Genomic DNA, 27336 nt, shown 5'->3' with positions numbered 1-27336 from the left:
ACCAGTGAACCATCAATGCTGATATACTCATACTGCACTCCTAGTTGGGTGTGATTGCTGCAAGGCTGTTACCCAGAGCTGAAAGAGTAGCAACACAAAACAGGAGTTGCATTGGCCGGGAATCAGACCCGGGTCTCCCACGTGGCAGGCGAGAATTCTACCACTGAGCAACCAATGCTGATATGCTTATGTCACTGCCCTAGTGGGGTGTGACTGCTGCAAGGCTGTTACCCAGAGCTGAAAGAGTAGCAACACAAAACAGTAATTGGATTGGCCAGGAATCGGCCCCGGGTCTCCCGCGTGGCAGGCAAGAATTCTACCATTGAACCACCAATGTTGATATGCTTAAATTTCTGCCCCAGTGGGGTGTGACTGCTGCAAGGCTGCTACCCAGAGCTGGAAGAGTAGCAACACAAAACAGGATTTGCATTGGCCGGGAATCGGACCCGGGTCTCCCGCGTGGCAGGCGAGAATTCTACCACTGAACCACCAATGCTGATATGCTCACATTACTGTCCTAGTGGGGTGAAATTGCTGCAAGGCTGTTACCCAGAGCTGAAAGAGTAGCAACACATAACAGAGTTTGCATTGGCCAGAAACCGGACCAGGGTGTCCCGCGTGGCAGGTGAGAATTCTACCAGTGAACCACCAATGCTGATATGCCCGTAGTGCTCTCCTAGTTGGGTGTGATTGCTGCAAGGCTGTTACCCAGAGCTGAAAGAGTAGCAACACAAAACTGGAGTTGCATTGGCCAGGAATCGGACCTGGGTCTCCCGCGTGGGAAGCGAGAAATCTACCACTGGACCACCAATGCTGATATGCTTATAATGTTGCCCTAGTGGGGTGTGACTGCTGCAAGGCTGTTACCCAGAGCTGGAAGAGTAGCAACACAAAACAGGGTTTGCATTGGCCAGGAACAGTACCAGGGTCTCCCGCGTGGCAGGCGAGAATTCTACCAGTGAGCCACCAATGCTGATATGCTCATATTGATCTCCTAGTTGGGTGTGATTGCTGCAAGGCTGTTACCCAGAGCTGAAAGAGTAGCAACACAAAACAAGAGTTGCATTGGCCGGGAATCGGACCCCCGTCTCCCGCGTGGCACGCGAGAATTCTACCACTCAACCACCAATGCTGATATGCTTATATTGCTGCCCTAGTGGGGTGTGACTGCTGCAAGGCTGTTACCCAGAGCTGGAAGAGTAGCAACACAAAAAAGGGTTTTCATTGGCCAGGAGCCAGACCAGGGTCTTCCGCGTGGCAGGCGAGAATTATACCAGTGAGCCACTAATGCTGATATGCACATACCGCTCTCCTAGTTGGGTGTGATTGCTGCAAGGCTGTTACCCGGAGCTGAAAGAGTAGCAACACAAAACTAGAGTTGCTTTGGCCGGGAATCAGACCCGGGTCTCCCGCATGGCAGGCGAGAATTCTACCACTGAGCCACCAATGCTGATATGCTTACATCGCTGCCCTAGTGGGGTGTGACTGCTGCAAGGCTGTTACCCAGAGCTGGAAGAGTAGCAACACAAAACAGGATTTGCATTGGCCGGGAGTCGGACCCGGGTCTCCCGGGTGGCAGACGAGAATTCTACCACTGAACCAAAAATGCTGATATGCTCATACAGCTTTCCTAGTGGGTTGTGATTGCTGCAAGGCTGTTACCCAGAGCTGGAAGAGTAGCAACACAAAACAGGGTTTGCATTGGCCAGGAACCGGACCAGGGTCTCCCGCATGGCAGGCGAGAATTCTACCAGTCAACCACCAATGCTGATATGATCATACTGCTCTCCTAGTTGGGTGTGATTGCTGCAAGGCTGTTACCCAGAGCTGAAAGAGTAGCAACACAAAACTAGAGTTGCTTTGGCCGGGAATCGGACCCGGGTCTCCCGCATGGCAGGCGAGAATTCTACCACTGAGCCACAAATGCTGATATGCTTATATCGCTGCCCTAGTGGGGTGTGACTGCTGCAAGGCTGTTACCCAGAGTTTGAAGAGTAGCAACACAAAAAAGGGTTTTCATTGGCCAGGAGCCAGACCAGGGTCTCCCGCGTGGCTGGCGAGAATTATACCAGTGAGCCACTAATGCCGATATGCACATACTGCTCTCCTAGTTGGGTGTGATTGCTGCAAGGCTGTTACCCGGAGCTGGAAGATTAACTACCCAAAACAGGAAGTGCATTGGCCGGGAATCGGACCCAGGTCTCCAGTGTGGGACGCGAGAATTCTACCACTGAATCACCAATGCTGATATGCTCATACTCCTCTCCTAGTGGGGTGTGATTGCTGCAAGTCTGTTACCCAGAGCTGGAAGAGTAGCAACACAAAAAAGGAACTGCGTTGGCCGGGAATCGGACCCGGGTCTCCTGTGTGGGAGGTGAGAATTCTACCACTAAACCACCAATGCTGATTTGCTCATACTGCTGTCCTAGTGGGGTGTGATTGCTGCAAGGCTGTTACCCAGAGCTGGAAGAGTAGCAACACAAAACAGGATTTGCATTGGTCAGGAATCAGACCCGGGTCTCCCGCATGGCAGGCGAGAATTCTACCACTGAACCACCAATGTTGATATGCTCATTCTACTGTCCTAGTGGGGTGTGATTGCTGCAAGGCCGTTACCCAGAGCTGGAAGAGTAGCAACACAAATCAGGGTTTGCATTGGCCAGGAACAGGACCGGGGTCTCCCGCGTGGCAGGCGAGAATTCTACCAATGAACCATCGATGCTGATATGCTCATGTTGCTCTCCTAGTTGGGTGTGATTGCTGCAAGGCTGTTACCCAGAGCTGAAAGAGTAGCAACACAAAACAAGAGTTGCATTGGCCGGGAATCGGACCCGGGTCTCCCGCGTGGCAGGTGAGAATTCTACCACTGAACCACCAATGCTGATATGCTTATATTGCTGCCCTAGTGGGGTGTGACTGCTGCAAGGCTGTTACTCAGAGCTGGAAGAGTAGCAACACAAAACAGGATTTGCATTGGCCGGGAATCGGACCCGGGTCTCCCGCGTGGCAGGCGAGAATTCTACCACTGAACCACCAATGCTGATATGCTCATACAGCTGTCCTAGTGGGGTGTGATTGCTGCAAGGCTGTTACCCAGAGCTGGAAGAGTAGCAACACAAAACAGGGTTTGCATTGGCCAGGAACCGGACCAGGGTCTCCCGCGTGGCAGGCGAGAATTCTACCAGTCAACCACCAATGCTGATATTCTCATACTGCTCTCCTAGTTGGGTGTGATTGCTGCAAGGCTGTTACCCAGAGCTGAAAGAGTAGCAACACAAAACAGGAGTTGCATTGGCCGGGAATCGGAGCCGGGTCTCCCGCATGGTAGGGGAGAATTCTACCACTGAGCCACCAATGCTGATATGCTTATATCCCTGCCCTAGTGGGGTGTGACTGCTGCAAGGCTGTTACCCAGATCTGGAAGAGTAGCAACACAAAACAGGATTTGCATTGGCCGGGAATCGGACCCAGGTGTCCCGCGTGGCAGGTGAAAATTCTACCACTGAACCACCAATGCTGATATGCTCATACTACTGTCCTAGTGGGGTGTGATTGCTGCAAGGCTGTTACCCAGAGCTTGAAGAGTAGCAACACAAGAAAGGGTTTTCATTGGCCAGGAGCCAGACCAGGGTCTCCCGCGTGGCAGACGAGAATTATACCAGTGAGCCACTAATGCTGATATGTTCATGCAGCTCTCCTAGTTGGGTGTGATTGCTGCAAGGCTGTTACCCGGAGCTGGAAGATTAACTACACAAAACAGGAAGTGCAATGGCCGGGAATCGGACCCAGGTCTCCAGTGTGGGACGCGAGAATTCTACCACTGAATCACCAATGCTGATATGCTCATACTCCTCTCCTAGTGGGGTGTGATTGCTGCAAGTCTGTTACCCAGAGCTGGAAGAGTAGCAACACAAAAAAGGAGCTGCGTTGGCCAGGAATCGGACCCGGGTCTCCTGTGTGGGAGGCGAGAATTCTACCACTAAACCACCAATGCTGATATGCTCATCCTTCTGTCCTAGTGGGGTGTGATTGCTGCAAGGCTGTTACCCAGAGCTGGAAGAGTAGCAACAGAAAACAGGGTTTGCATTGGCCAGGAACTGTATCAGGGTCTCCCGCGTGGCAGGCGAGAATTCTACCAGTGAACAACGAATGCTGATATGCTCATACAGCAGTCCTAGTGGGGTGTGATTGCTGCAAGGCTGTTACCCAGAGCTGGAAGATTAGCAACACAAAACAGGAATTGGATTGGCCAGGAATCGGCCCTGGGTCTCCCGCGTGGGAGGCGAGAATTCTACAACTGAACCACCAATGCTGATATGCTTATATTGCTGCCCTAGTGGGTTGTTACTGCTGCAAGGCTGTTACCCAGAGCTGGAAGAGTAGCAACACAAAACAGGGATTGCATCGGCCAGGAACCGGACCAGCGTCTCCCGCGTGGCAGGCGAGAATTCTACCAGTGAACCACCAATGCTGATACGCTCATACTGCTCTCATAGTTGGGTGTGATTGCTGCAAGATTGTCACTCAGACCCGGAAGAATAGCAACACCAAACCGGCATTGCATTGGATGGAATTTGGACCAGGGTCTCCCGCATCGCAGGCGAGAATTCTACCACTGAACCACCAATGCTGATATGCTCACACTGCTCTCCTAGTGGGGTGTGATTGCTGCAAGGCTGTTACCCAGAGCTGGAAGAGTAGTAACACAAAACAGAAATTGCATTGGCCGGGAATCGGACCAGGGTCTCCCGCGTGGCAGGTGAGAATTCTACCAAATGCCACCCAGTCATCTAAGCGCTTCCATGTACCAAAAGTTAGCACGCTGCCCCATGTGAGGCTCGAACTCACGACCTTCAGATTAAGAGACTGGCACCTATGGAAAAAAAAAAACAATGGACGAAGGCTTTAATGCAAGTAAACCAAAAGGGGATCAAAAGAACTGTCTTGGAATGCCATGTAGTGGAATGTCCTGGGATGCCATTGATTTCTAAGGCAATGGGATTCGCAGGACTTTTCGTCAAATCCTCGCACAACGTTAATTCATGACATTTGACAGATCCACGCCGAACGTCAAGCGACAACGTGATAGGAATGGAGGCATCTTACCATCATTGCTTCAGACTCAGGAAATGCTCTTGGAACTTCACGCCGCCAGGCCTCCAGAGGAGCTGTAGCTTTTCTTGCCCTGGGGAAGCATGATCCAAACGGAAGGGGATAAAAAATGCCACCCAGTCATCTAAGCGCTTCCATGTGCCAAAAGTTAGCACACTGCCCCAGGTGAGGCTCGAACTCACAACCTTTAGATTATGAGACTGACGCACTGCCTACTGCGCCAACGAGGTAGACTGCTTGAACTGGGCAAACTGTGAAACACCAGCTTCCATGTCACGGTGCTGCGGTCTGGCTCCTAGGAGACAGCTCAGACCTGTCATGCATGTCAGGTTGGCCGAGTGGTCTAGGGTGCTGTGTACAGGATGCAGTCTCTCCTGGGGGCGTGGGTTCAAATCTCACAACTGACAAACCTAATCTTTGGCTCCGCGTTCAGGCTCAGTTCTTTAACTCTTTGGCGCCATGTCCGAGTGATACAGTAACACTGACAAAGCACAGCATCAATCTCTTTGAGCCAAAGTTCATGCACCGTAGCAGTGTCCCTGACAGCCTTAATGGGCACTTTAGACTGTAGGTTTTAAGGCGTTTCCGATCAAGGTATTGTCCACAAAAATTCGAAGATGCATATGAAAAAAAAACAATAGATGAAGGCTTTAATGCAAGTGAACCGAAAGGGGATCAAAAGAACTGTCTTGTAATGCCATGTAGTGGAATGTTCTGGGATGCCATTGATTTTTAAGGCAATGGGATTCGCAGGACTTTTCGTCAAATCCTCGCACAACGTTAATTCATGACATTTGACAGATCCACGCCGAACGTCAAGCGACAACATGATAGGAATGGAGGCATCTTACCATCATTGCTTCAGACTCAGGAAATGTTCTTGGAACTTCACGCCGCCAGGCCTCCAGAGGAGCTGTAGCGTTTTTTGCTTTGGGGAAGCATGATCCACACGGAAGGGGATAAAAAATGCCACCCAGTCATTTAAGCGCTTCCATGTGCCAAAAGTTAGCACGCTGCCCCATGTGAGGTTCGAATTCAAGACCTTCAGATTATGAGACTGACGCGCTGCCTACTGCGTCAACGAGGCAGACTGCTGGACTTGGGCAAACTGTGAAACACCAGCTTCCATGTCACGGTGCTGCGGTCTGTCTTCTAGGAGACAGCTCAGACCAGCCAAGCATGTCAGGATGGCAGAGCGGTCTAAAGCGCTGTGTTCAAGCTGGGGAACAATGGTCCAACAAAGAAGGGCAAGAAGGGAAGAAAGAAAGGGAGCACACACACATAAATAATATAAAAGTTAAATAAAATGTCAACAAAATAAATACACTATTTAAAGAAAATGTGAAATAAAAATATAAACTAACAGCAAGTGAAATTGAATAAACTGAAGAACTATTACACTATATACATACACAAACAAACACATTATTTTGGATTGGTCCTTTTCATTTCCTCTAACCACTCTTCTTTAGTTAAAGTTTCAGTCTGTGGGCAGTACACCCTGCCCCTGAGTTGGCTATGGCCTGTGGCATTTGTTTTGAACTGCCCACACTTTTTACAAGTGTTCGCTTGAACAGTTCTCCGGTACGGTCTTTTGGGAATGGCTCCAGATATGGACGGTGATGCAGCAGGCTGTGAGCTGGTACTGGACATTGTTGGCTGAAGTGGTGGCTGTCTGAGTGGCATCCCCTGCACCATTGGGATACCCTGGGCCATCTGCACACCTTGCATCATTGGGATACCCTGGGCCATAGGGATTCCCTGGACCATTGGCACAGCCTGGAACATTGGTACACCCTGAAACATCGGCATACCCTGGTACCCTGGTGTAGCTGGGATGTATATGTTGGGTACCATCTGCAGCGATGCTCCAGGTGCTGGTGGTGTAAATATTACCTGGGTCTGTAGTGGTGCCTTGGGTCTGAGTGGGGGTCGTCCAACAGATGTCTGCCTCTGCCTTGCCTGACCTGCTGTGCTCTCTGGCAACACATACTGGTGCCGCTCTCCTGGTTGGTCTGGCTCTGTCCGAAGACTTTTGGCAACTGGGAGAGGTTCCTGGGCTTCTGGGAGGGGTTGAGGCAACTAAATACCCTGAAGCAGCACAGACAGCTCCTGCTTCTTCTGTCTGTTATTAAACCACTGAATCAGGGTATTCTGGTTTACCTCAACCAGCTGCATGGATATACCTCCCATTACCAAGCTGTTGCCCAGTACGAGTTGCCTAATCCTGCGGTAGTCTTGCAGGATCAGAGACCATCTTGAAAGGGTTCCCTTGCCTTTTCGCTTGGGACTAGGGTGGATGGTACAAAGCCTAATAAAGATGGTCTCCACAAGACAGCAACAGTCCGGCCACTGAGCAGGAGCACTGCTTGCACCTAGCACACATCTGGTAGTGCTCTCCACGCCAGGGGTGTGAGTGGGCTTCTTGGGTGTTTTAAATCGCCCAATCAGCAGGCGCTTCTGGTGTCGAGCTGCATACACCACCCGCTTCTTGTCTTGGTCATGCAGGCTTTGCCAAAGACCAATAATCTCGTTGGCCTCCTGGTTGGTGAGGCTGAGGCTTTTGTGGGTCCGGAGCTCAACCAGATATTCAGCCAGCCTGTCCACATGCTGGAAGCCCAGAATATTTTGGTAGTCAACAGCCTAATGAAAGCACAACAACAACAAAAAATAGCACATTAAATTGTTCAATGCATAATTCCATAATTGATTCTGTTATCATGTTGAAGCTGCACTACGGAAATAAACCTGATGCGTGTTTGACTTTACACTTTATTTTAAAATTATTCTAGATCATTGTAAAGACAGAAATTAGTGGGACTTACACTCTCTTCATCACCTTCATCATCGTCGTCATCATCATTATCTTCGTCATCATCTTCCGTAGCCTCTTCTGGCTCTAAGGGCACAGGTGAAATTGGTTCTTCAGGCTGCGCAGGTGGGTCAGGGACCAGTGCAGGGCATGTGGAGACTGGCAAAGAAGCGACACTGCTGGTGACTGTAGTGGAGGAACCCGATCTCACTGTGGAGGGGGATGGTGACAGAGCAGCCTCCGGATCAACAATAGTGTGATCCTCACTGATGTCACAGAAGCCCTCATCTTCTTCTCGCTCATCCACATTGAGATCCTCAATGAGCTCAGCAGTCTGCTCACAGTCTGGGTTCATGTTCTGCAGTGCCTGACCAGTCTGCTGGAACAGATACTGCACTCCAATGAGCTCACCTGAAAAAATAAATGAAACATAAATAAACAAATTTTAAGAGCCATGTTTGATTGGGTGTTGAAGTAGCAAGTAGTTTTAAAAGCTCAACGTCAAGGAAGAAACAAACAAAAACATACATTTTAATCAGAGATCCAAAACATAATAAATATTCTGGACAAAACATCTAATGAAATGCAATGGAAATACAACGAAGACAGAGAAATGTACAAATAAATTTCCCTCAAAGCTTGTAGCATAATGTTTGATAATGACATGTAATAATAATGTAATAATAATTTTGTATCTTGCTTTACTTCAGTAAATATTCATGAAACAATACATTTGTTCTTACAAATATTTAAAGACAAGTAAAGATTTCACAGCACAAAGCTCATGAACATTGACCTACTGTATCAAACTGGATACAGTAGATGGAGAGAACACAGAAATTGCAGGTTTATTAACAATAGCAAAATCTCTTACCAGTGTAACGTGCAGGCGGACAAAAGTTGGGCACCACTTTTCTCCCAAACAGCTTTTCAAAGTAGCAGTTTACACAGTGAACAAGTTCTCCTGTGTAGCTGCGTAAAGCTGATGGTTCAGATGCCAAGGAAGCAGCCTCCCGGTCCTGGTTCCACCTGTTTAGTCCCTCCAGCAAATAAATCTGAAAGTTCAGACTATTTGCGCTGTACCCTGTAAATATTGAAAACAATGTTTAGGACTTAATTAAAAAACAAACACACAAAGACATTTAATGCGTTTTTACACAATGTTTGTGCAGAATCATACCTGGGATGAAACGATTGAGGTGTAAATGAAAGGACTCGAGAGACGTGGAGCCCCTGGCACATCTGTAGGTCCGTAGCAGAACACCTCCCTTGGTTATGCTCCCCGTTTCAGTATAGAGCACGACACCAGGGGGGTCCTGAATGCATTTTATATGCTTTTTTTGGACACTCCAGATGTGCTCCATCCTTTCCTTGTCTAAAAGAGGAACGCCCAGCGAGTCATTGTCCTTGTTGCTCATGAGCTCAGTAAGAAGCTGTTCAAGTAGAAGGATGGTAGTCTCCTCCCCACGGGTCCTCCTCCGGCAATAGAGAGCCAGCTCCTCCCTGGTGAGATGCTTGTTGACATCAGCATCTGTCAACGCAGGCCAACCTTGGGACATCAACAGTGCTCGCTTTGCTTGGCGTAGCAAAGAAACATCAGCCGCATCCCATTCAAAAATGCATGCAGAGATCCGTGACATGAAGATGGGATACAGTTGGTGAGCATCAGTTGTACATCCCACGGCAATCCTGCGCATAAAGTGCCAGATGTCCAATTTCACAGTCAACTCCGGCCATCCTCTGAACCTGGCTTTGAGTTTGGTCTCACCCACATCAGTGCAGCACCCACAGTCCACATACAAAACAGCAGGTGGATCCACACCAGCCTCCTGGTATCTTCTGACCAGCCCATCCACCATCCTCTCCAGTCCTGCTCCTTCCTGGGCAGTGAGCACACTTATCAGCACCTGACCAAACTCATTGCCAACAGAGGTGAGCCAGAGTCCTGTTCCTTTTGCTGTCCCGGCCAGCTTTTTTGTGATCTAGATTAGACAAGAGAAGAACCATGGTGTATTGTCAGATCAAGCAGACTACACAAAGGGTTTTTACCAATGCTGGAATATAATAAAGAAATTATAAATTGATGAATATCCACTAACCTTTTTAGTTGAATCCATCTTCAAGATGGACCCATGGGTCGATGTTATCCTGGCATGGATTTCATTCAACCTTGTCAAGATGTCCTGGCTGTAGACAGTGAGGAGCCACTTGCAGCTTGGCACAACTGTAGGTGCTGGGGGCTCCTGGAAGGTGATCGGCAACACCCCAGGTCCACTGAGGAAATCCACACACTGAGTGGTGTAGCGGGCTAGACGCTGGAGCCACTCTTCACTGTGGTTTTCCTTCAGTTGTTTGATGACCCTTGTGGGGCTGTTGCCTAGTCCACGCTCACGCAGTAGGCGAATGACTCTTATATCACAGGCGTACCTTAGGAACAGAAGAATATTAATATAAACATATATATATAGTGCAGTGAAAATACTTTACAAATATATATATATATATATATATATATATATATATATATATATATATATATATATATATATATATATTTGTAAAGTATTTTCATATATCTGTGATGATAGGTTAACAACTGCACGAGGAATAAAGGTGTTCAATTACTCACTTCTGTGTGAGAATGACCCAAAACTCTGAGCGATGGCCAAGATCCAGCTGCTGCAAGACAGTCTGACTCCAGGACACATGCGAGGCTTTGCACTTGGTACAGATGAGGGTTTCTGTAACCATGTTGTACATCCTGTCGATGTCCAGAACCTGCCGTGCCCTTTTGTGCAGACCTCCACCTGTCAGCTGATGCTGTCCACATGCAGGATTAGGGCAAAGGACTTTGACCCTCCACAGCTTGTATGGCATCCACAGCAAAAGTGAATGACAGAAAAATCTGTCTGGAGCTGGAGCCTGATTGTATGTAAGTGCAGGCTGTGGAGGGTAATACCAGAGCTGGAGGTTGTCTCGAAGCTCTGGCTTTCCTTTGGACCCCATTTTAAAAAGCCTGCTGGCAATCCACTTGTGGTCCTCTGGTGGCAAGGTTTCAGCCCAAAGGCGCGGAAGTGGAACAGCTGATGGAGCTTGCAACAATGACCCAGAAGGTGCAGTCTGTGAACGAAAATAGATAAAACCTTTAGTCTGGTAATGTAAATGCACCTTACATATTTGAGTGAGTACCTCACATGATGTTATCATGATTATAATCTAAATACCTTTGATTTTAAGTGATTGTTTTTAAATACCTTATTATGTATTTCAATTCCAAAAATCATTAATAGAATTTCACCAATAAACATTTTCTTTAAAGAAGCAAAAGTATTTTCCAATATAGTTATTTCTCTTTTTCCTTTCTACTTCTTTTCCATCCATTTTCTTTTCTTTTACTACTGTGAACATAAAATATCAACAGCAGAAGGCGTCATTTTTGTGATTCTTTGCTTTATTTTTTCCTCTCTTTATTTTGTTAACATTTATACATATATCAAGCTTAGTTAATTAACATCAAGTCAATTTAATTGGCTGGTCTTAAAACCACTTTGTGTGAATTCAGCTGGGGCAGCAAATATGCAAACCAAATTACCTTTTTTTGGACAGAAAATATGAAATTACTTACTGAGACAATGCTGGACGGTTCTGTGGAACTGGTCACTGCCGCAGTGGATGTGAGGACGGGGGCAGAAACTTGAAGGTCCTGTGTCTGTACAAACAAGCAGTATAACAAAGTGCATTTTGTAAATATATATCTATGAGTAACATTAACTAATCAGAATTTTTTGCAACCATTACTTTATTTGAACATTAATGTATAAAATACATTGGAAATGAATGATTGCTGCTAAACTGTAAAATTTTGTCACAGCGCTTCTATGCAGAACAAAAGTTTAAAGAATGGTGCTTATTTTTAATATATATGTTTTTATGCACTAAAAGAATACTACAGAGATGTTTTATTGAGATTTAATGTGACTGTACTTAACAAAAATACAAATTTACATAAAAAAAATGCTTATACCAAATTCTCTCAGAAAGCTATGTGGATTATGACAATACTTACAGCCGTGCTTGGTGTAGAAGCACTACACACTGCTGAACTGGGCTGGACATCAGCCTGTGATGGTCTTCTAGCCACACTAAGATTTGGCTTTGCTGCAGCAATGTGGGATCCGGAAAATCTTGGTTTGGTGAACTCAAAAAGGGCAAGACAAAAACCTTTCATTAAAAACACTGTGTTCACAATGGCAAAATGTACACTACTGTTCAAAGGTTTGCGGTCTGCTTAATGTATTTTTTTAATGCTATAATTATGTTTATCAAGGCTACATTTATTTGATCAAATATTTAGTAAAAACTTAAATAATGTGAAATAATAATATAGGCAAATTAAATAAATAAAGAATAATTTATTCAAACAATTCAAATCAAATAAAAACGACTTAATTTATGAGCAAATCAAACACAATAGAATTCTTGTTATATATGATTAATATTAAGCTTTTATATTTTAACAATAATAATTTTTTTGAACATTAGTGTATATTGCATTAGATTTCAAGCAATTAGAAACTACCACCTAATTTAAACCAATTTACTCAATTTAATTTAAGCAGGTCTCTAGCAACACCTCAACTTTTTTATTGCTTTTTGTTCTTTTCTCTTCTATGTTTGAACTTTGAACACCTTGAACACTTGAAACACTGAAATTGTCATTTCTTTTGATTTTTAAAAAAATGTACCATTGACAATTGCGGTGAAATCTTTGATGCCACTGATGGAGTAGACGGGGGCTGGGGCTGGGCCTCAAGTTGTCTCGTCTCCATCACCTCCTGAGCAGGTACAGTAGGGGCAGGTTGTTGCACCGTTTGTGCTGGAGCAGCAGAAGCAGTACTCTGCTAAAAATAATTACAAAAATACATATAATCATGAAAAAGGACAGCCATTCTAGTAATTAAAAATAAACACATATTGATTCAAAAATGTACCTTTTGAGTGTGAAAACCATATGTGCATTTCAGCACACCTCCAAGCATGGTCCTCTGCCCACGAGATTGCAATGGGCATTTCTCAATCTGAAAAAAAATCATGAAAAATATAATAAATAATTTTACACAATACAAAAAACTTTTATAACTAATCAAGAATTATAACTCAATGACACCCTTAATTAAGCATTCAATAGCTCTGTAAATTAATTTACCACTGTTTCTAAAGTGTGTAATATTTATTTAATATGTAATCGTACAGTTTGTATCTCCAAAAACGAAAAGAAGAATAAGAGGAACTGGACAGGAACATTTTAGGCCTTAAAACCACATGCTGTATACTGTACACTCATAATCCATTCCCCCACCTTTTCAGATCTCTCTCATAAACGGTCAAACTTACTAAATTATTTAACGTAAATCTCAAAATACATGAAATTTAAAACACTTTAATATTTAAATATAAGTATGACAAGTTTTACACAGATACTGTACTGAATGTACTGAAGCCTAACAAGTTAACGTTACTCTGTTAAGCAAATTTCAACAAACGTTATATCATGTAAACGAAATACACACCCTTTGATAAATCTTATGCCACTTTCTTTGTCGAGGAGCTGGCCTGTTGCCCTAATTTTATGGCCAAACTCCTGTGCAGGCAAACTTTTTCAGACGTGAAATCCAGTCAGCGTCTGACATGGCTTTATGAGATTTTTCAGACATTTTTTTTCCTATAAATAAAAGGTTTTGAATTAAAGTATTCAAATTTGAAATACAACACACTAAAACATTAATTCGTGCAATTGTGTAGTTTTTCTTACCTTTTTTAAGAAATCACTATCGGAAAAAATCCTTTACTTTAAGCAAAACGATGCTGTGCTCTGTCGAATGATGCTGTTCGTTGAATATCACTGATGGTCACTGAACTTTTTTGACCTCTGACCCGCCTCCAGAGGACCGCATAATTCCTTCGTGTACCTTCGGCTCAGTTCGGAAAATTGATTGACATCTGACTAACCTGTTTGACTGCACACCTAGCGGTGAATCTTGGAACGGTTCCTTCCCCAGCTTTAACATTGCCATGACTCTGATTGGTCAAATGTTGAAAATGTTGAGAATTCCGGTCTGCGATTGGCTGCAAATGTTCAGGCGCTGCAACATGATTGGCAACAATGTTGGAGCGAATCGCTCCGATTGGCTCTCATCTTCAACATTTGTGAAATATTGATGGACAATCCTTCAGCAGCTGGCATTGCTAATCCATTGTGCTCTTTAAATCCCATCCTCGTCGCTAATATGTCCTGGCATTCGAGAGAGCCTGGTGCTTCTGTGGAACTTGTTTTACTCTTACTCTTTTAGCGTTTTGAAGGATGTTGTTGCAAAATTTTATTACGAAGTGGCCAAGTCCATCGAATCCCATCCTTGTCGTTCAAATGCTTTGGCGTTTGAAAGAGGCCGGTGCTTTTGTGAAAGGTGTTTTACTCGCACGCTCTTATCGTTTTAAAGAATGTTGTTGCAAAAATTCATGTCATCTTTACCGAAAAGAGCTGCAAATACATACAGAAATGCCATAGTCAAGCCCCCATCAGGAAAGGGAATATATACATGACGAGGTGGCCGAGTCCATCGAATCCCATTCTTGTCGTTCATATGGCAAAACTGAAAGTCATCTTATCGAAAATAGTTGCAGAAACAGACATTTAAAAATATGTGGCACAGTCCGGCCTCCACCAGAGAAAAAGGTGTATACGAGATGAGTTGGCAGAGTGGTTAAGGCGATGGACTGCTAGTCCATTGTGCTTTGCACACGTGTGTCTGAATCCCATCCTTGTCGCTCATATGTTCTGTCATTCAAGAGATCATGGTGTTTCTGTAGAAGTACTCTCACTATTTTAGCGTTTTGAAGGATGTTGTTGCAAAATTTAACGTCATCTTTACCGAAAATAGCAGCAAATACATACAGAAATGTCAGATTCCAGCCCCCATCATGAAAGTGAGTACATACATGATGAGGTGGAAGAATCCATCGAATCCCATTTTTGTCGTTCATTTAATCTGTCGTTCATATGGCAAAACTGAAAGTCATCTTACCGAAAATAGTTGCAGAAACATACATATACAAATATGTGCCACAGTCCGGCCTCCACCAGAGAAGAAAGAAAGGCTGGATGAGGTGGCCGAGTGGTTAAGGCGATGGACTGCTAATCCATTGTGCTCTGCACGCATGGGTTCGAATCCCTTCCTCGTCGTTCAAATGTTCTGGCATTAGAGAGAACATGGTGTTTCTGTAGAAGTACTCTCACTCCTTAATTGTTTTGAAGGATGTTGTTGCAAAATTTTATGTCAACTTTATCGAAAATAGCTGAAAATACAAACATATGCCATAGTCCAGCCCCCATCATGAAAGTGAGTACATACATGACAAGGTGGAAGGGTCTATCGAATCCCATCCTTGTCGTTCGAATGCTCTGGCGTTTGAAAGAGGCCGGTGCTTCCGTGGAAGGTGTTTTACCAGCACGCTCTTATCGTTTTGAAGGATGTTGTTGCAAAATTTAACGTCATCTTTACCGAAAACAGCAGCCAATATATACAGAAATGCCGTAGTCCAGCCCCCAACAGGAAAGTGAGTACATACATGACGGGGTGGCCGAGTCCATTGAATCCCATTTTTGTCGTTCATACGGCAAAACTGAAAGTCATCTGCCCGAAATAGTTGCAGAAACATACATTTACAATTATGTGCCACAGTCCGGCCTCCACCAGAGAAGAAGGAGAGAACGTGACGAGGTGGCCGAGTGGTTAAGGTGATGCACTGCTAATCCATTGTGCTCTGCACGCGTGGGTTCGAATCCCAACCTCGTCGCTCATATGTTCTGGTATTTGAGAGATCATGTTGTTTCTGTATAAGTTCTCTCACTCATTTAGCGTTTTGAAGGATGTTGTTGCAAAATTTTATGTCAACTTTATCGAAAATAGCTGCAAATACAAACATATGCCATAGTCCAGCCCCCATCATGAAAGTGAGTACATACATGACGAGGTGGAAGGGTCTATCGAATCCCATCCTTGTCGTTCGAATGCTCTGGCGTTTGAAAGAGGCCGGTGCTTCCGTGGAAGGTGTTTTACTCGCACACTCTTATCGTTTTGAAGGATGTTGTTGCAAAATTTAACGTCATCTTTACCGAAAATAGCAGCCAATATATACAGAAATGCCGTAGTCCAGCCCCCAACAGAAAAGTGAGTACATACATGACGGGGTGGCCGAGTCCATCGAATCCCATTTTTGTCGTTCATTTGCTCTGTCGTTCATACGGCAAAACTGAAAGTCATCTGACCGAAAATAGTTGCAGAAACATACATTTACAATTATGTTCCACAGTCCGGCCTTCACCAGAGAAGAAGGAACATACGTGACGAGGTGACTGAGTGGTTAAGGCGATGGACTGCTAATCCATTGTGCTCTGCATGCGTGGGTTCAAATCCCTTCTTAGTTGCTAATATGTTCTGGCATTTGAGAGATCATAGTGTTTCTGTAGAAGTACTCTCACTCTTTAAGTGTTTTGAAGGATGTTGTTGCAAAATTTTATGTCAACTTTATCGAAAATAGCTGAAAATACAAACATATGCCATAGTCCAGCCCCCATCATGAAAGTGAGTACATACATGACAAGGTGGAAGGGTCTATCGAATCCCATCCTTGTCGTTCGAATGCTTTGGCGTTTGAAAGAGGCCGGTGCTTCCGTGGAAGGTGTTTTACTCGCACGCTCTTATCGTTTTGACGGATGTTGTTGCAAAATTTAACGTCATCTTTACCGAAAACAGCAGCCAATATATACAGAAATGCCGTAGTCCAGCCCCCAACAGGAAAGTGAGTACATACATGACGGGGTGGCCGAGTCCATCGAATCCCATTTTTGTCGTTCATTTGATCTGTCGTTCATAAGGCAAAACTGAAAGTCATCTGACAGAAAATAGTTGCAGAAACATACATTTACAATTATGTGCCACACTCCGGCCTCCATTAGAGAAAATGGAAAGTACATGACGAGGTGGCTGAATGGTTAAGGCGATGGACTGCTAATCCATTGTGCTTTACATGCATGGGTTTGAATCCCATCCTCGTCGCCCATAGGTTCTGTCATTCGAGAGATCATGGTGTTTCTGTAGAAGTACTTTTACTCTCACTCTTTTAGCGTTTTGAAGGATGTTGTTGCAAAATTTAACGTCATCTTTACCGAAAATAGCAGCAAATACATACAGAAATGTCAGATTCCAGCCCCCATCATGAAAGTGAGTACATACATGACGAGGTGGAAGAACTCATCGAATCCCATTTTTGTCGTTCATTTGATCTGTCGTTCATATGGCAAAACTGAAAGTCATCTTACCGAAAATAGTTGCAGAAACATTCATATACAAATATGTGCCACAGTCCAGCCTCCACCAGAGAAGAAGGAAAGGCTGGATGAGGTGGCCGAGTGGTTAAGGCGATGGACTGCTAATCCATTGTGCTCTGCACGCATGGGTTTGAATCCCATCCTCGTCGCTCATATGTTCTGGTATTTGAGAGATCATGGTGTTTCTGTATAAGTTCTCTCACTCTTTTAGCATTTTGAAGGATGTTGTTGCAAAATTTTATGCCAACTTTATCGAAAATAGCTGAAAATACAAACATATGCCATAGTCCAGCCCCCATCATGAAAGTGAGTACATACATGACAAGGTGGAAGGGTCTATCGAATCCCATCTTTGTCGTTCGAATGCTCTGGCGTTTGAAAGCAGCCGGTGCTTCCGTGGAAGGTGTTTTACTCGCACGATCTTATCGTTTTGAAGGATGTTGTTGCAAAATTTAACGTCATCTTTACCGAAAACAGCAGCCAATATATACAGAAATGCCGTAGTCCAGCCCCCAACAGGAAAGTGAGTACATACATGACGGGGTGGCCGAGTCCATCGAATCCCATTTTTGTCGTTCATTTGCTCTGTCGTTCATACGGCAAAACTGAAAGTCATCTTACCAAAAATAGTTGCAGAAACATACATATATAAATATGTGCCACAGTCCGGCCTCTACCAGAGAAGAAGTAAAATATGTGACGAGGTGGCCGAGTGGTTAAGGTGATGGACTGCTAATCCATTGTGCTCTGCACGCGTGGGTTCGAATCCCATCCTCGTCGTTCATATGTTCTGGCTTTCGAGAGATCATGGTGTTTCTGCAGAAGTTCTTTTACTCTCACTCTTTTAGCGTTTTGAAGGATGTTGTTGCAAAATTTGATGTCATCTTTATCGAAAATAGCTGCAAATACAAACATATATGCCATAGTCCAGCCCCCATCATGAAAGTGAGTACATACATGACGAGGTGGAAGAGTCCATCGAATCCCATCCTTGTCGTTCAAATCCTCTGGCATTTGAAAGAGGCCGGTGCTTCCGTGGAAAGTGTTTTACTCGCACGCTCTTATCGTTTTGAAGGATGTTGTTGCAAAATTTAACGTCATCTTTACCGAAAATAGCAGCAAATACATACAGAAATGCCATAGTACAGCCCACAACAGGAAAGTGAGTACATACAAGACGGGGTGGCCGAGTCCATCGAATCCCATTTTTGTTGTTCATTTGATCTTTCGTTCATACGGCAAAACTGAAAGTCATCTTACTGAAAATAGTTGCAGAAACATACATATACAATTATGTGCCACAGTCAGGCCTCCACCAGAGAAGAAGGAAAATACATGACGCGGTGGCCGTGTGGTTGAAGGCTGATTTATACTTCTGCGTAAAACGCCGGTGTATGCTACGGCGCTGACGCATAGCCCTTCGCCGTGGCCGTCACTGACGTGCACCTCTCAAAAAATGTAACTACACGTCGCAACGACGCGTAGCGTAAGCTCTTTGGCTTGGTTGGCTTGGTAGCGCTGACGAGTCTGTGCGGGACCGAGAGCCGCGCGAATGGCGCGAGCGATTGTTTACAAGTGTGGAGTCCCATGAAGGAGCTCCGGGTGGAAAGTTTTGTTTTGTATTAACCTCATAGTTAAAGTTGTTGCACGTCCGCCGTTTCCTGCATCAAAATGAGCGAGTTTGAGCCACTTGAGCCACTTGTACATCCCGGAAGTGTTCAGGAAAAGCAAAAAAGCCGCAAAGAAACTCGACACAGAGGAAGATTTACACCTCACTGCCAACTAGTGTTTCAGAAGTGTTAATGCAGACCAACAGAGACAGCGCACAGAAGTATAAATGCACAGCCACGCGCGTTGCCTGCGCCGTGGGTTACGCTGGTCAGTTGACGCAGAAGTATAAATCAGGCAAAACTGAAAGTCATCTTACCAAAAATAGTTGCAGAAACATAAGTAACCCTAGTGAAATAGTAAAATTTTTATTTATAATGTTATTTAGAGCAGAATAATCATATTATTATTATATCTACAAGTCTTTATAAATATGATAAACGAAATAAAATTCATGTATACAAATGTAGTTTGAGGTAAAGTAACAACCAATCATAGGAGCGGGTTGTTAGCTCCGCCCCTCCCAGCTTGCCGGGAGAGAGAGACAGAGCAGAGACGAGACCGGTTGGCAGATGTTACGATAACCAGCGATCATTCACTGGAGATCGCTGGTTTCCTCTTCATCATGAACTTCACTTCCGCATTTCCCAGGACTACATTTCCATACATGCATTTCTTCCAATCACGCACGCCTGGTCACTCATCTTCCTGATTACATCACCAGCTGAAACCTGTCACAGACTGAGATTACACACAGTATTTAAGCAGCACACACACTCATTTACATTGCCGAGTCTTGTCTACTGTTTGGTGACATTTCAACGCGTTTCTCCCGATCTTGTTTCTCTGTGTCTGTACCTAGCTTAGTTTCCTAGTTATCCTGTTTAGCCGCCAGCCTTTCGACCTTTTGCCTGTTTACCGACTTCGACTCTGGATTTGCCCGTATATGCCTGTTCATACCTGTTTTGACCATTGCTTGCCTGACCACGAATAAACCTGCATTTGGATCTTACCTTCAGTTGTTTGTATCTCTCCCGAATCACAACAGCAGAATAATAGAGGAGCAAATTTGAACAAAAAGATTAAAATACAGTATGTTATGATTCCTAAACAGTTTAAAAGTGATTTTAGTTGTACTAAATCAAGTTGTACCTGCAAAATAGTAGTTATTTAGTGTGTTAGTGTGTTTAAGAGTGTGTTAAAGTCAGACCGCATGTTGCATTGCGTTTACAGTGCGCTGACGCCATTTTGCAATCGCGTGTGTGTGAGAAGACCATAGAGTGATATAGAAATCGTGAATTTGACAGGTATTCCATTATATTAGTACTAGGGATGTAACGGTATCAGAATTTCACGGTACGGTAATACCTCGGTATGAATGTCACGGTACGGTATTTATTGAATCATTTACAGGAAAAAACAAAACTTATGAAAATACTCCAAAAAAGTGCCAAAAGTGTCAATGACATACAAATTAGCCATCTATCTGTAAGCTTTGAAACAGGAACTTCAATTTTAATAACAAAAAAAATATTAAACCATGTAAAAAATAAAGTTTCAATTTAGTATTGTTGAAAACTCATCACATTCAACATTTAATCACAGTCAGCCCATCTACCCAGATAAGAGCTCTGCTAGTCGGACTTCTCATCAAGCATCTCCCGCTGGATCTAATCTCACTATATTTATTAAACGGGATATTTCATTTATCTTGTTGTCTTTATCTAACGACATATTCCCTGACTTTGGTCATTGGAATCTATTACTTGTTCTCAGGTTACGTGTTTTGGCTGAGCGCAAAGATAAGTTAATGATTAATGTAACCACGTACATTCTGTATATTGACTGATCGCTTGCCTTTATTTCCTATAATGTATAAACTTATTGTATGTTATACTTTTAAAATGGCCATTATCGATTCTTAAAACTGATACTCAGCAAAAGAGAGGGTGTGTTTCGTATTTTCACTGAAATTGAAAGGAGGCAGTTGTTATCGGCTCCGTTTTGTTATAAATATCCACACAGTGAAGATGACGCTCATATATGCAGCAAGACGCCTCAACATGTCTGCTGTCTAAGTTGCTATATTAAAATGAAAATAGGCAGTTCCTTAAATCATGTTTACATTTTATTGTTGACAAAGTGAAACAACGAAGACAGGGTGATGTGAATGAAGTTATAAAGTACACTGTTCCCTTTGAAGATTTACCCGTGTCCTCGGTATAGTCTGCTTTTCCATATCAAACTGAGAAGAAGAGACTGCAGCCATGATCAAACTTGCGAAGTCTGAACTTACACGTAGATAATGCAGGACTGAACTGTGTGTGTTAGGCTACTTAATATTCAGGAAAAGCCCCAATCAGAGAGGCGAACGTCTGCAGCCCCGCTTCCGTTTTCAGATGTCTCCGTTTTCCATCATCCACACTGAGACGGAAAAGCAGCGTTTCAGAATGAAAACGGCTTCTCCAGCGTTTTCGAAACGCTCCGTTTTCGGCGCTCGAAACTATGGCGTAGTGTGGACGGTTGGCGTAACCGTAGCAAAACTTATGCGTTTTCAAACTAAAACGCATTAGTGTAAACGGGGCCTTAGAGTTTTCCAGCTCTTTTCATCCCCGCTTCTAGCAGCACACTCCATTTCCGCATTACTGGATCTGCAGCGACAACAGACCGCAAGGGATGATGGTCAAGCATGGGCTGATGGCAATTGTAGTTTTCGCTACCTCCCGTTCACTTCATTCGCCTGAGCAAATTTTCTCAGAAGACCTATAGTTTTACCGAGTCATGCGACTTCGGTAATATCGAAAAAAATTAATATTGCGGTATGACGGTATTTACAATACCGTTACATCCCTAATTAGTACACATATTTCAATTTATCCTCATTTCACCGGATAAAGTAAGAATTTGCCAAAAATTTAATTCCTTTATTGGACTGCGATTTATTAATACAGCTCTAAGGACTGATTTTCTTGGAGGGAAAAACAGAACTTTATCTGAATTGAACTGATTTCACCAATTTCAGAGTGAACAATGACACTGATTTATTTGTGTTATTTTATGGTTTCTTTTGTTTTCACTTGAATTCATTTATTGTGATTTGTGTTTGATTTAAAATAATTGTAAAGTGGGTGCACCCTGGGGTTGTGTTTAAATAGTTTAAATAGTTACTGATGTTAATATAGTTTACTAAGACAAATATGAAAATGAAAAAATTAATAAAATCTAAAGTAAAATTATTCTTGTATTTAAAACATTCAACGACAGTTTGTCTTTAGTTATTGCTCAGTTTCACCCCCACCTCCTTTTACTTACCTTGTAATCTTCTGGTTTTATTGTCTGGTCCAATAATAAATAAACATAGTACACCTGTTACACTTGGATAGGAGACCGCCTGGGAATACCAGGTGCTGTAAGCTTTTCGAAGTCCTTCCTTTGGCAGCTGATAGACTTCCCCGGGTCACAGCTTCGCTGCCATTATTTTTTCTCGCCTTCAAGGGCATTGTTTCTGTCGATGCTGTGTTGATGCCAGCTGAGCTGCCTCCTTCCCTGGTGCTGCGCCTGTTTTAAATAGCCAACTCTTGACAGCGTCTTTCGCTTACGGCCATACCACCCTGGAAATGCCCGATCTCATCTGAACTTGGAAGTAAAGCAGGGTCGGGCCTGGTTAGTACTTGGATGGGAGACCGCCTGGGAATACCAGGTGCTGTAAGCTTTTCGAAGTCCTTCCTTTGGCAGCTGATAGACTTCCCCGGGTCACAGCTTCGCTGCCATTATTTTTTCTCGCCTTCAAGGGCATTGTTTCTGTCGATGCTGTGTCGATGCCAGTTGAGCTGCCTCCTTCCCTGGTGCTGCGCCTGTTTTAAATAGCCAACTCTTGACAGCCTCTTTCGCTTACTGCCATACCACCCTGGAAATGCCCGATCTCATCTGAACTTGGAAGTAAAGCAGGGTCGGGCCTGGTTAGTACTTGGATGGGAGACCGCCTGGGAATACCAGGTGCTGTAAGCTTTTCGAAGTCCTTCCTTTGGCAGCTGATAAACTTCCCCGGGTCACAGCTTCGCTGCCATTATTTTTTCTCGCCTTCAAGGGCATTGTTTCTCTGTCGGTGCTGTGTCGATGCCAGCTGAGCTGCGCTCGTTCCCTGGTGCTGCGCCTGTTTTAAATAGCCAACTCTTGACGGCCTATTTCGCTTACGGCCATACCACCCTGGAAATGCCCGATCTCATCTGAACTCGGAAGTAAAGCGGGGTTGGTCCTGGTTAGTACTTGGATGGGAGACCGCCTGGGAATACCAGGTGCTGTAAGCTTTTCGAAGTCCTTCATTTGGCAGCTGATAGACTTCCCCGGGTCACAGCTTCGCTGCCATTATTTTTTCTCGCCTTCAAGGGCATTGTTTCTCTGTCGGTGCTGTGTCGATGCCAGCTGAGCTGCGCTCGTTCCCTGGTGCTGCGCCTGTTTTAAATAGCCAACTCTTGACGGCCTATTTCGCTTACGGCCATACCACCCTGGAAATGCCTGATCTCATCTGAACTCGGAAGTAAAGCGGGGTCGGGCCTGGTAAGTACTTGGATGGGAGACCGCCTGGGAATACCAGGTGCTGTAAGCTTTTCGAATTCCTTCATTTGGCAGCTGATAGACTTCCCCGTGTCACAGCTTCGCTGCCATTATTTTTTCTCGCCTTCAAGGGCATTGTTTCTCTGTCGGTGCTGTGTCGATGCCAGCTGAGCTGCGCTCGTTCCCTGGTGCTGCGCCTGTTTTAAATAGCCAACTCTTGACGGCCTATTTCGCTTACGGCCATACCACCCTGGCAACGCCCCCTTGAGTTTGACTGAGTCATTGCTTTCAAGGAAGTGTGAGGTGGCAGTAGGGAGAGAAAGGCTCTCCCATTTTGATTTGCTTTATTGTTTTTTTCTTGATTTTGCTTAAATTAAATTGTATTAATTTTGTTTAGTTTTAGTTAAACCCCAGACAGTGTTATCTGTTTGGGGTTAAAACGTTTTGAAAGGATGGACACTTTGGTAAAGGAACTGGAACTGAAAATGGACTATGGCAGCATGGACAAAGCTACTCCTGAAAACAACAATTCAAGAGATTCAAACAACGGCATCGACGATAATGACACATGGGCAACTGTTGTGGCAAGAAGGAGGAAAACTAAATCAGACAGTAGTAGAGAAGGAAGTGGAGAAATGCAACAAACTAAAGGTAAAGCAATTGCTGAAGGTTTGGAAAATACCCAACAAACAAGTCAAAGAAATGAGATGATAAACAAACTGAAAAGTCAAGCTAGATTTCAGCGACAATATGTCTTAGCGCGCATCTCTCTACTTTAATCTGCTTTAATGTCTTAACTGTTACCACACATTAAGGACTCTCTCTTAAAACTTATAAATGCTCTATGCATATCTTACATCATTAATAATTTCCCAAATCTGGGTAACAGTTACTAGTTAATGTTTATCCTATCCATCAAGGCCCACTTAGGAAAACACAGATCATTTGCATTCCTTACTCTGCTTTAATCTCTTAACTGTCACCACACATTGAAGACTCTCTCTTAAAACCTATAAATGCTCAATGCATATCTATTATCATTAATAATTTCCCAAATCTGAGTAACAGTTACTAGTTAATGTTTATCCTATCCATCAAGGCCCACTTAGGAAAACACAGATCATTTGCATGCAAATTACTCTTTTTCTTCTGTTATTCAAACCCCCTTTTTTCTTTAATATCTTTTTTACATTTACTTTAAGTTCTTCAAAGCTGGAGAAACAGTTCAAGTGTATTTACCTGTACAAGCAGGTCCTGGCAGAAAAAAACACAAACTAATAAGCATAAAATCGCTTACCGTTTTTTATTGTGGCCACATATTTGTGTTTTCTCTCCAGTCCAGCATGCACAGTAACACCAGTCCTGCTCCTTTCCAGCCCACACACAGGGACGCCAAATGTAGTGGTTTTCTTGGTTTTTCTCTTACTAAATCAAACTCAGTCTGGAGGTTATGAATATCAGAAGAATATACTTTATTGTCGACAACAAAAGAGAACTTTCAGGAGATGCCCAGTAGCATCTCTGTCTGAAAAATTCTGTCTGACTCACGTTCTGGCCTTACTTAAATACCCTTTTACATCCGTTGTTTTTCTTTGTTCTCTATATATTACACAAGATCCCTCCTAGTTTAACCCTTGACCCCAAATTCCACTTCGGTCATCTGTTTTTTCCTTATTTCTACATATGTCACACAAATTCCACCTAGGTTAACCCCTGACCTCAATTTCCACCTAGGTTAACCTCTGACCCAAACCTGGTAACTATATAACTTGTCCAGTTCTTGTGATATGGTAATTCTTCTAATGGTATGCAAGTCTACAAGCAGATTATACATATATAATTTGAATATATAGATTAACTTCACACTTTAAAAAGTATAAAATCCACCTCAAGAAATATCGCTAAATTACGAAATATGCTATCCATCTCAGATGCAGAAAAGCTAGTCCATGCTTTTATGACTTCGAGACTGGAATACTGTAATGCTCTATTTGCTGGCTGCGCAGCATCCTCTATTAACAAACTTCAATTAGTAAAAAATGCAGCAGCCAGAGTTCTGACCAGGTCTAGAAAATATGATCATATAACCCCAATTTTATCCTCCCTACACTGGCTGCCTGTTAAGTTTCGTATTGAATTTAAAATATTACTTCTCACCTATAAAGCTCTAAATAATCTAGCTCCTGTTTATCTAACCAACCTTCTGTCTCGCTACAAACCAACTCACTCTTTAAGATCTCAAAATTCAGGGCTTCTGGTAGTACCTAGAATAGCAAAATCAAGTAAAGGAGGTCGAGCCTTCTCTTTCATGGCTCCTACACTCTGGAATAGCCTTCCTGATAACGTCCGAGGCTCAGACACACTCTCCCAGTTCAAAACTAGATTAAAGACCTATCTGTTTAGTAAAGCATACACTCAATGCATCACCTAGCGGGTTCCACACTGGCTTCTGCATCTTGCTTATATACACTATGAACAGCAGCTATGCTAATTATTTTCTTTATTCTCTATTTTCACCTGGGGATACTCATCCCGAGGTCCTCAGATTATGCGGAGTCACTGATTGGATCCAAGACCAGCGACGTGATGATCCCAAGGATTCCATATCCGGGACCAGGCCATATCCTGAGCTGCTGCTGCGCTGATGGTCGTGGAGAGTGGAGAACATGAGTCTGATTCCAGCGACGCCCCAGAGACAGACGAGTCTTCGCTGAGGCCATCTTCCAGCCTAAACCACGACGAATGAAGTTCTGCACAAGACTTTTGGCCAGCGGAGAAATTAAAATGGTCGTGCCCAACTGAGTCTGGTTCTCTCAAGGTTTTTTTTCTTCACTCCCATCAGGTGAAGTTTTTTTTCCCTCTCCGCTGTCGCCACTGCCTCGCATGGTTCAGGATTGGTAGAGCTACGCATCGATGAATTTGCTCTTCAGTGTTTGAACTCTCAGTAATGATTAAATCACACTGAACTGAGCTAAACTGAACTGAACTTAAACACTAAAACCTGAACCACACTGTTCCAGTTACTGAACCACACTGTTCCAGTTACTATGACCATTTATGTGAAGCTGCTTTGACACAATCTACATTGTAAAAGCGCTATACAAATAAAGCTGAATTGAATTGAATTGAAATATTATCAGGTTTCAACTGAGGCAAAAGGATCAGGAAATGAGTGTACTCACTCAGGGACTGACTCCACTTGATCCAATTGCTGTGGCAGATACGCAGCTTCCTTTTCCGAGGGAAAAATTGGACGAGGCACTATCAACATCAGGCCCCAAACACCAGTTTGTCTTTCCTCCAAATAAAGGACAGGCACCTCTTCTTCGACCTGGTCGAAAGTCTGCTCCTGCAACCACCACAGTTTGCTCCTTCCTGCCGGATGCCACCACGGTGTGCTCCTTTCCACCAGCCCCCACGACGGTATGCCCCATCGCGCCAACCCCCACCACAGTCTGCCACATTGCACAGGCCCCTACCATGGTGTGCCCCGTCACACCGACCTTCTCCACAGTGCGCCCCATCTCGCCAGCCTCCACCACAGTGTGCCCCATCATACCAGCCTCCACCACAGTGCGCCCTATTGCGCCGACCCCCACCACAGTGCGCCCCATTGTGTCTGCCCCCACCACAGTGTGCTCCTTTCCACCGACCCCCAGCACGGTGTGCCCGATTGCACCACCCCCCATAGCACCAGGTGTTGTGCAGCCCATTTCAGGACCTGGACCATTGTTTGGCACACTTGTTTTTAACCCAGACATGAGTGTGTCAATGGTAATTCCATCATTTGCTGCACCAACATCCAGTGCAGTCCCAGCTTCACCTGCACCTGCTGTTCCTGCACCTGCTGTTCCTCCACCTG

The 27336-nt window shown here is 44.1% G+C and overlaps 2 protein-coding genes, 2 long non-coding RNA genes and 9 other non-coding genes across 13 annotated transcripts in view; 8 read left to right on the top strand and 5 right to left on the bottom strand.

Annotated features, from left to right (window-relative positions):
- LOC148680839 (uncharacterized) overlaps positions 1 to 27336 on the bottom strand; it is a 785675-nt gene that overhangs the window by 40469 nt on the left and 717870 nt on the right. The window lies entirely within an intron of this gene.
- The window catches only part of LOC101886199 (uncharacterized), an 883799-nt gene that overhangs the window by 735111 nt on the left and 121352 nt on the right, over positions 1 to 27336 (top strand). The gene's annotated exons all lie outside the window — the stretch shown is intronic.
- On the bottom strand, positions 426 to 496 carry trnag-gcc (transfer RNA glycine (anticodon GCC)). The gene has a single exon. It is a non-coding gene; the product is annotated as a tRNA-Gly (tRNA).
- On the bottom strand, positions 2970 to 3040 carry trnag-gcc (transfer RNA glycine (anticodon GCC)). Its single transcript has one exon. It is a non-coding gene; the product is annotated as a tRNA-Gly (tRNA).
- LOC148680942 (uncharacterized) lies at positions 5144 to 11038 on the bottom strand. Its single transcript, XM_088649882.1, has 6 exons — positions 10554 to 11038; positions 10024 to 10351; positions 9105 to 9906; positions 8799 to 9008; positions 7938 to 8335; positions 5144 to 5185 (listed from the first exon to the last, which is right to left on the bottom strand). Exons 1-6 carry the CDS (start codon positions 10928 to 10930, stop codon positions 5144 to 5146), a joined length of 2157 nt encoding a protein of 718 aa, XP_088506008.1. The 5' UTR covers positions 10931 to 11038.
- Positions 11325 to 12999, bottom strand: LOC148680941 (uncharacterized). The gene is made up of 3 exons (XR_015942928.1): positions 12670 to 12999; positions 11991 to 12122; positions 11325 to 11633 (listed from the first exon to the last, which is right to left on the bottom strand). It is a non-coding gene; the product is annotated as an uncharacterized LOC148680941 (long non-coding RNA).
- Positions 15083 to 15164, top strand: trnas-gcu (transfer RNA serine (anticodon GCU)). The gene has a single exon. It is a non-coding gene; the product is annotated as a tRNA-Ser (tRNA).
- On the top strand, positions 17380 to 17461 carry trnas-gcu (transfer RNA serine (anticodon GCU)). Its single transcript has one exon. It is a non-coding gene; the product is annotated as a tRNA-Ser (tRNA).
- trnas-gcu (transfer RNA serine (anticodon GCU)) lies at positions 18011 to 18092 on the top strand. The gene has a single exon. It is a non-coding gene; the product is annotated as a tRNA-Ser (tRNA).
- On the top strand, positions 22514 to 22632 carry LOC137493713 (5S ribosomal RNA). Its single transcript, XR_015489199.2, has one exon. It is a non-coding gene; the product is annotated as a 5S ribosomal RNA (ribosomal RNA).
- On the top strand, positions 22810 to 22928 carry LOC137489908 (5S ribosomal RNA). Its single transcript, XR_015488660.2, has one exon. It is a non-coding gene; the product is annotated as a 5S ribosomal RNA (ribosomal RNA).
- LOC148680937 (5S ribosomal RNA) lies at positions 23109 to 23227 on the top strand. Its single transcript, XR_015944504.1, has one exon. It is a non-coding gene; the product is annotated as a 5S ribosomal RNA (ribosomal RNA).
- LOC148680936 (5S ribosomal RNA) lies at positions 23408 to 23526 on the top strand. The gene has a single exon (XR_015944525.1). It is a non-coding gene; the product is annotated as a 5S ribosomal RNA (ribosomal RNA).

The sequence above is a fragment of the Danio rerio genome, chromosome 4 (genome assembly GCF_052040795.2).
Source record: "Danio rerio strain M-AB ecotype USA chromosome 4, GRCz13ab, whole genome shotgun sequence".
Lineage (NCBI taxonomy): Eukaryota > Metazoa > Chordata > Actinopteri > Cypriniformes > Danionidae > Danio > Danio rerio.
Note: the sequence above shows the minus strand (reverse complement) of the source record. Positions and strands in the feature narration are given on the sequence as shown.

What these genes read in the sequence shown, in the direction of transcription:
- LOC148680942 (XM_088649882.1), bottom strand. Translation starts at nt 10,930, where the DNA reads ATGGGGTCCAAAGGAAAGCCAGAGCTTCGAGACAACCTCCAGCTCTGG. An exon ending in CCTCAATCGTTTCATCCCAG is followed by an intron (nt 9,009 to 9,104) that starts GTATGATTCTGC and finishes CAATATTTACAG; the next exon opens with GGTACAGCGCAAATAGTCTG. An exon ending in ATGAAGGTGATGAAGAGAGT is followed by an intron (nt 5,186 to 7,937) that starts GTAAGTCCCACT and finishes ATGCTTCCCCAG; the next exon opens with GGCAAGAAAAGCTACAGCTC.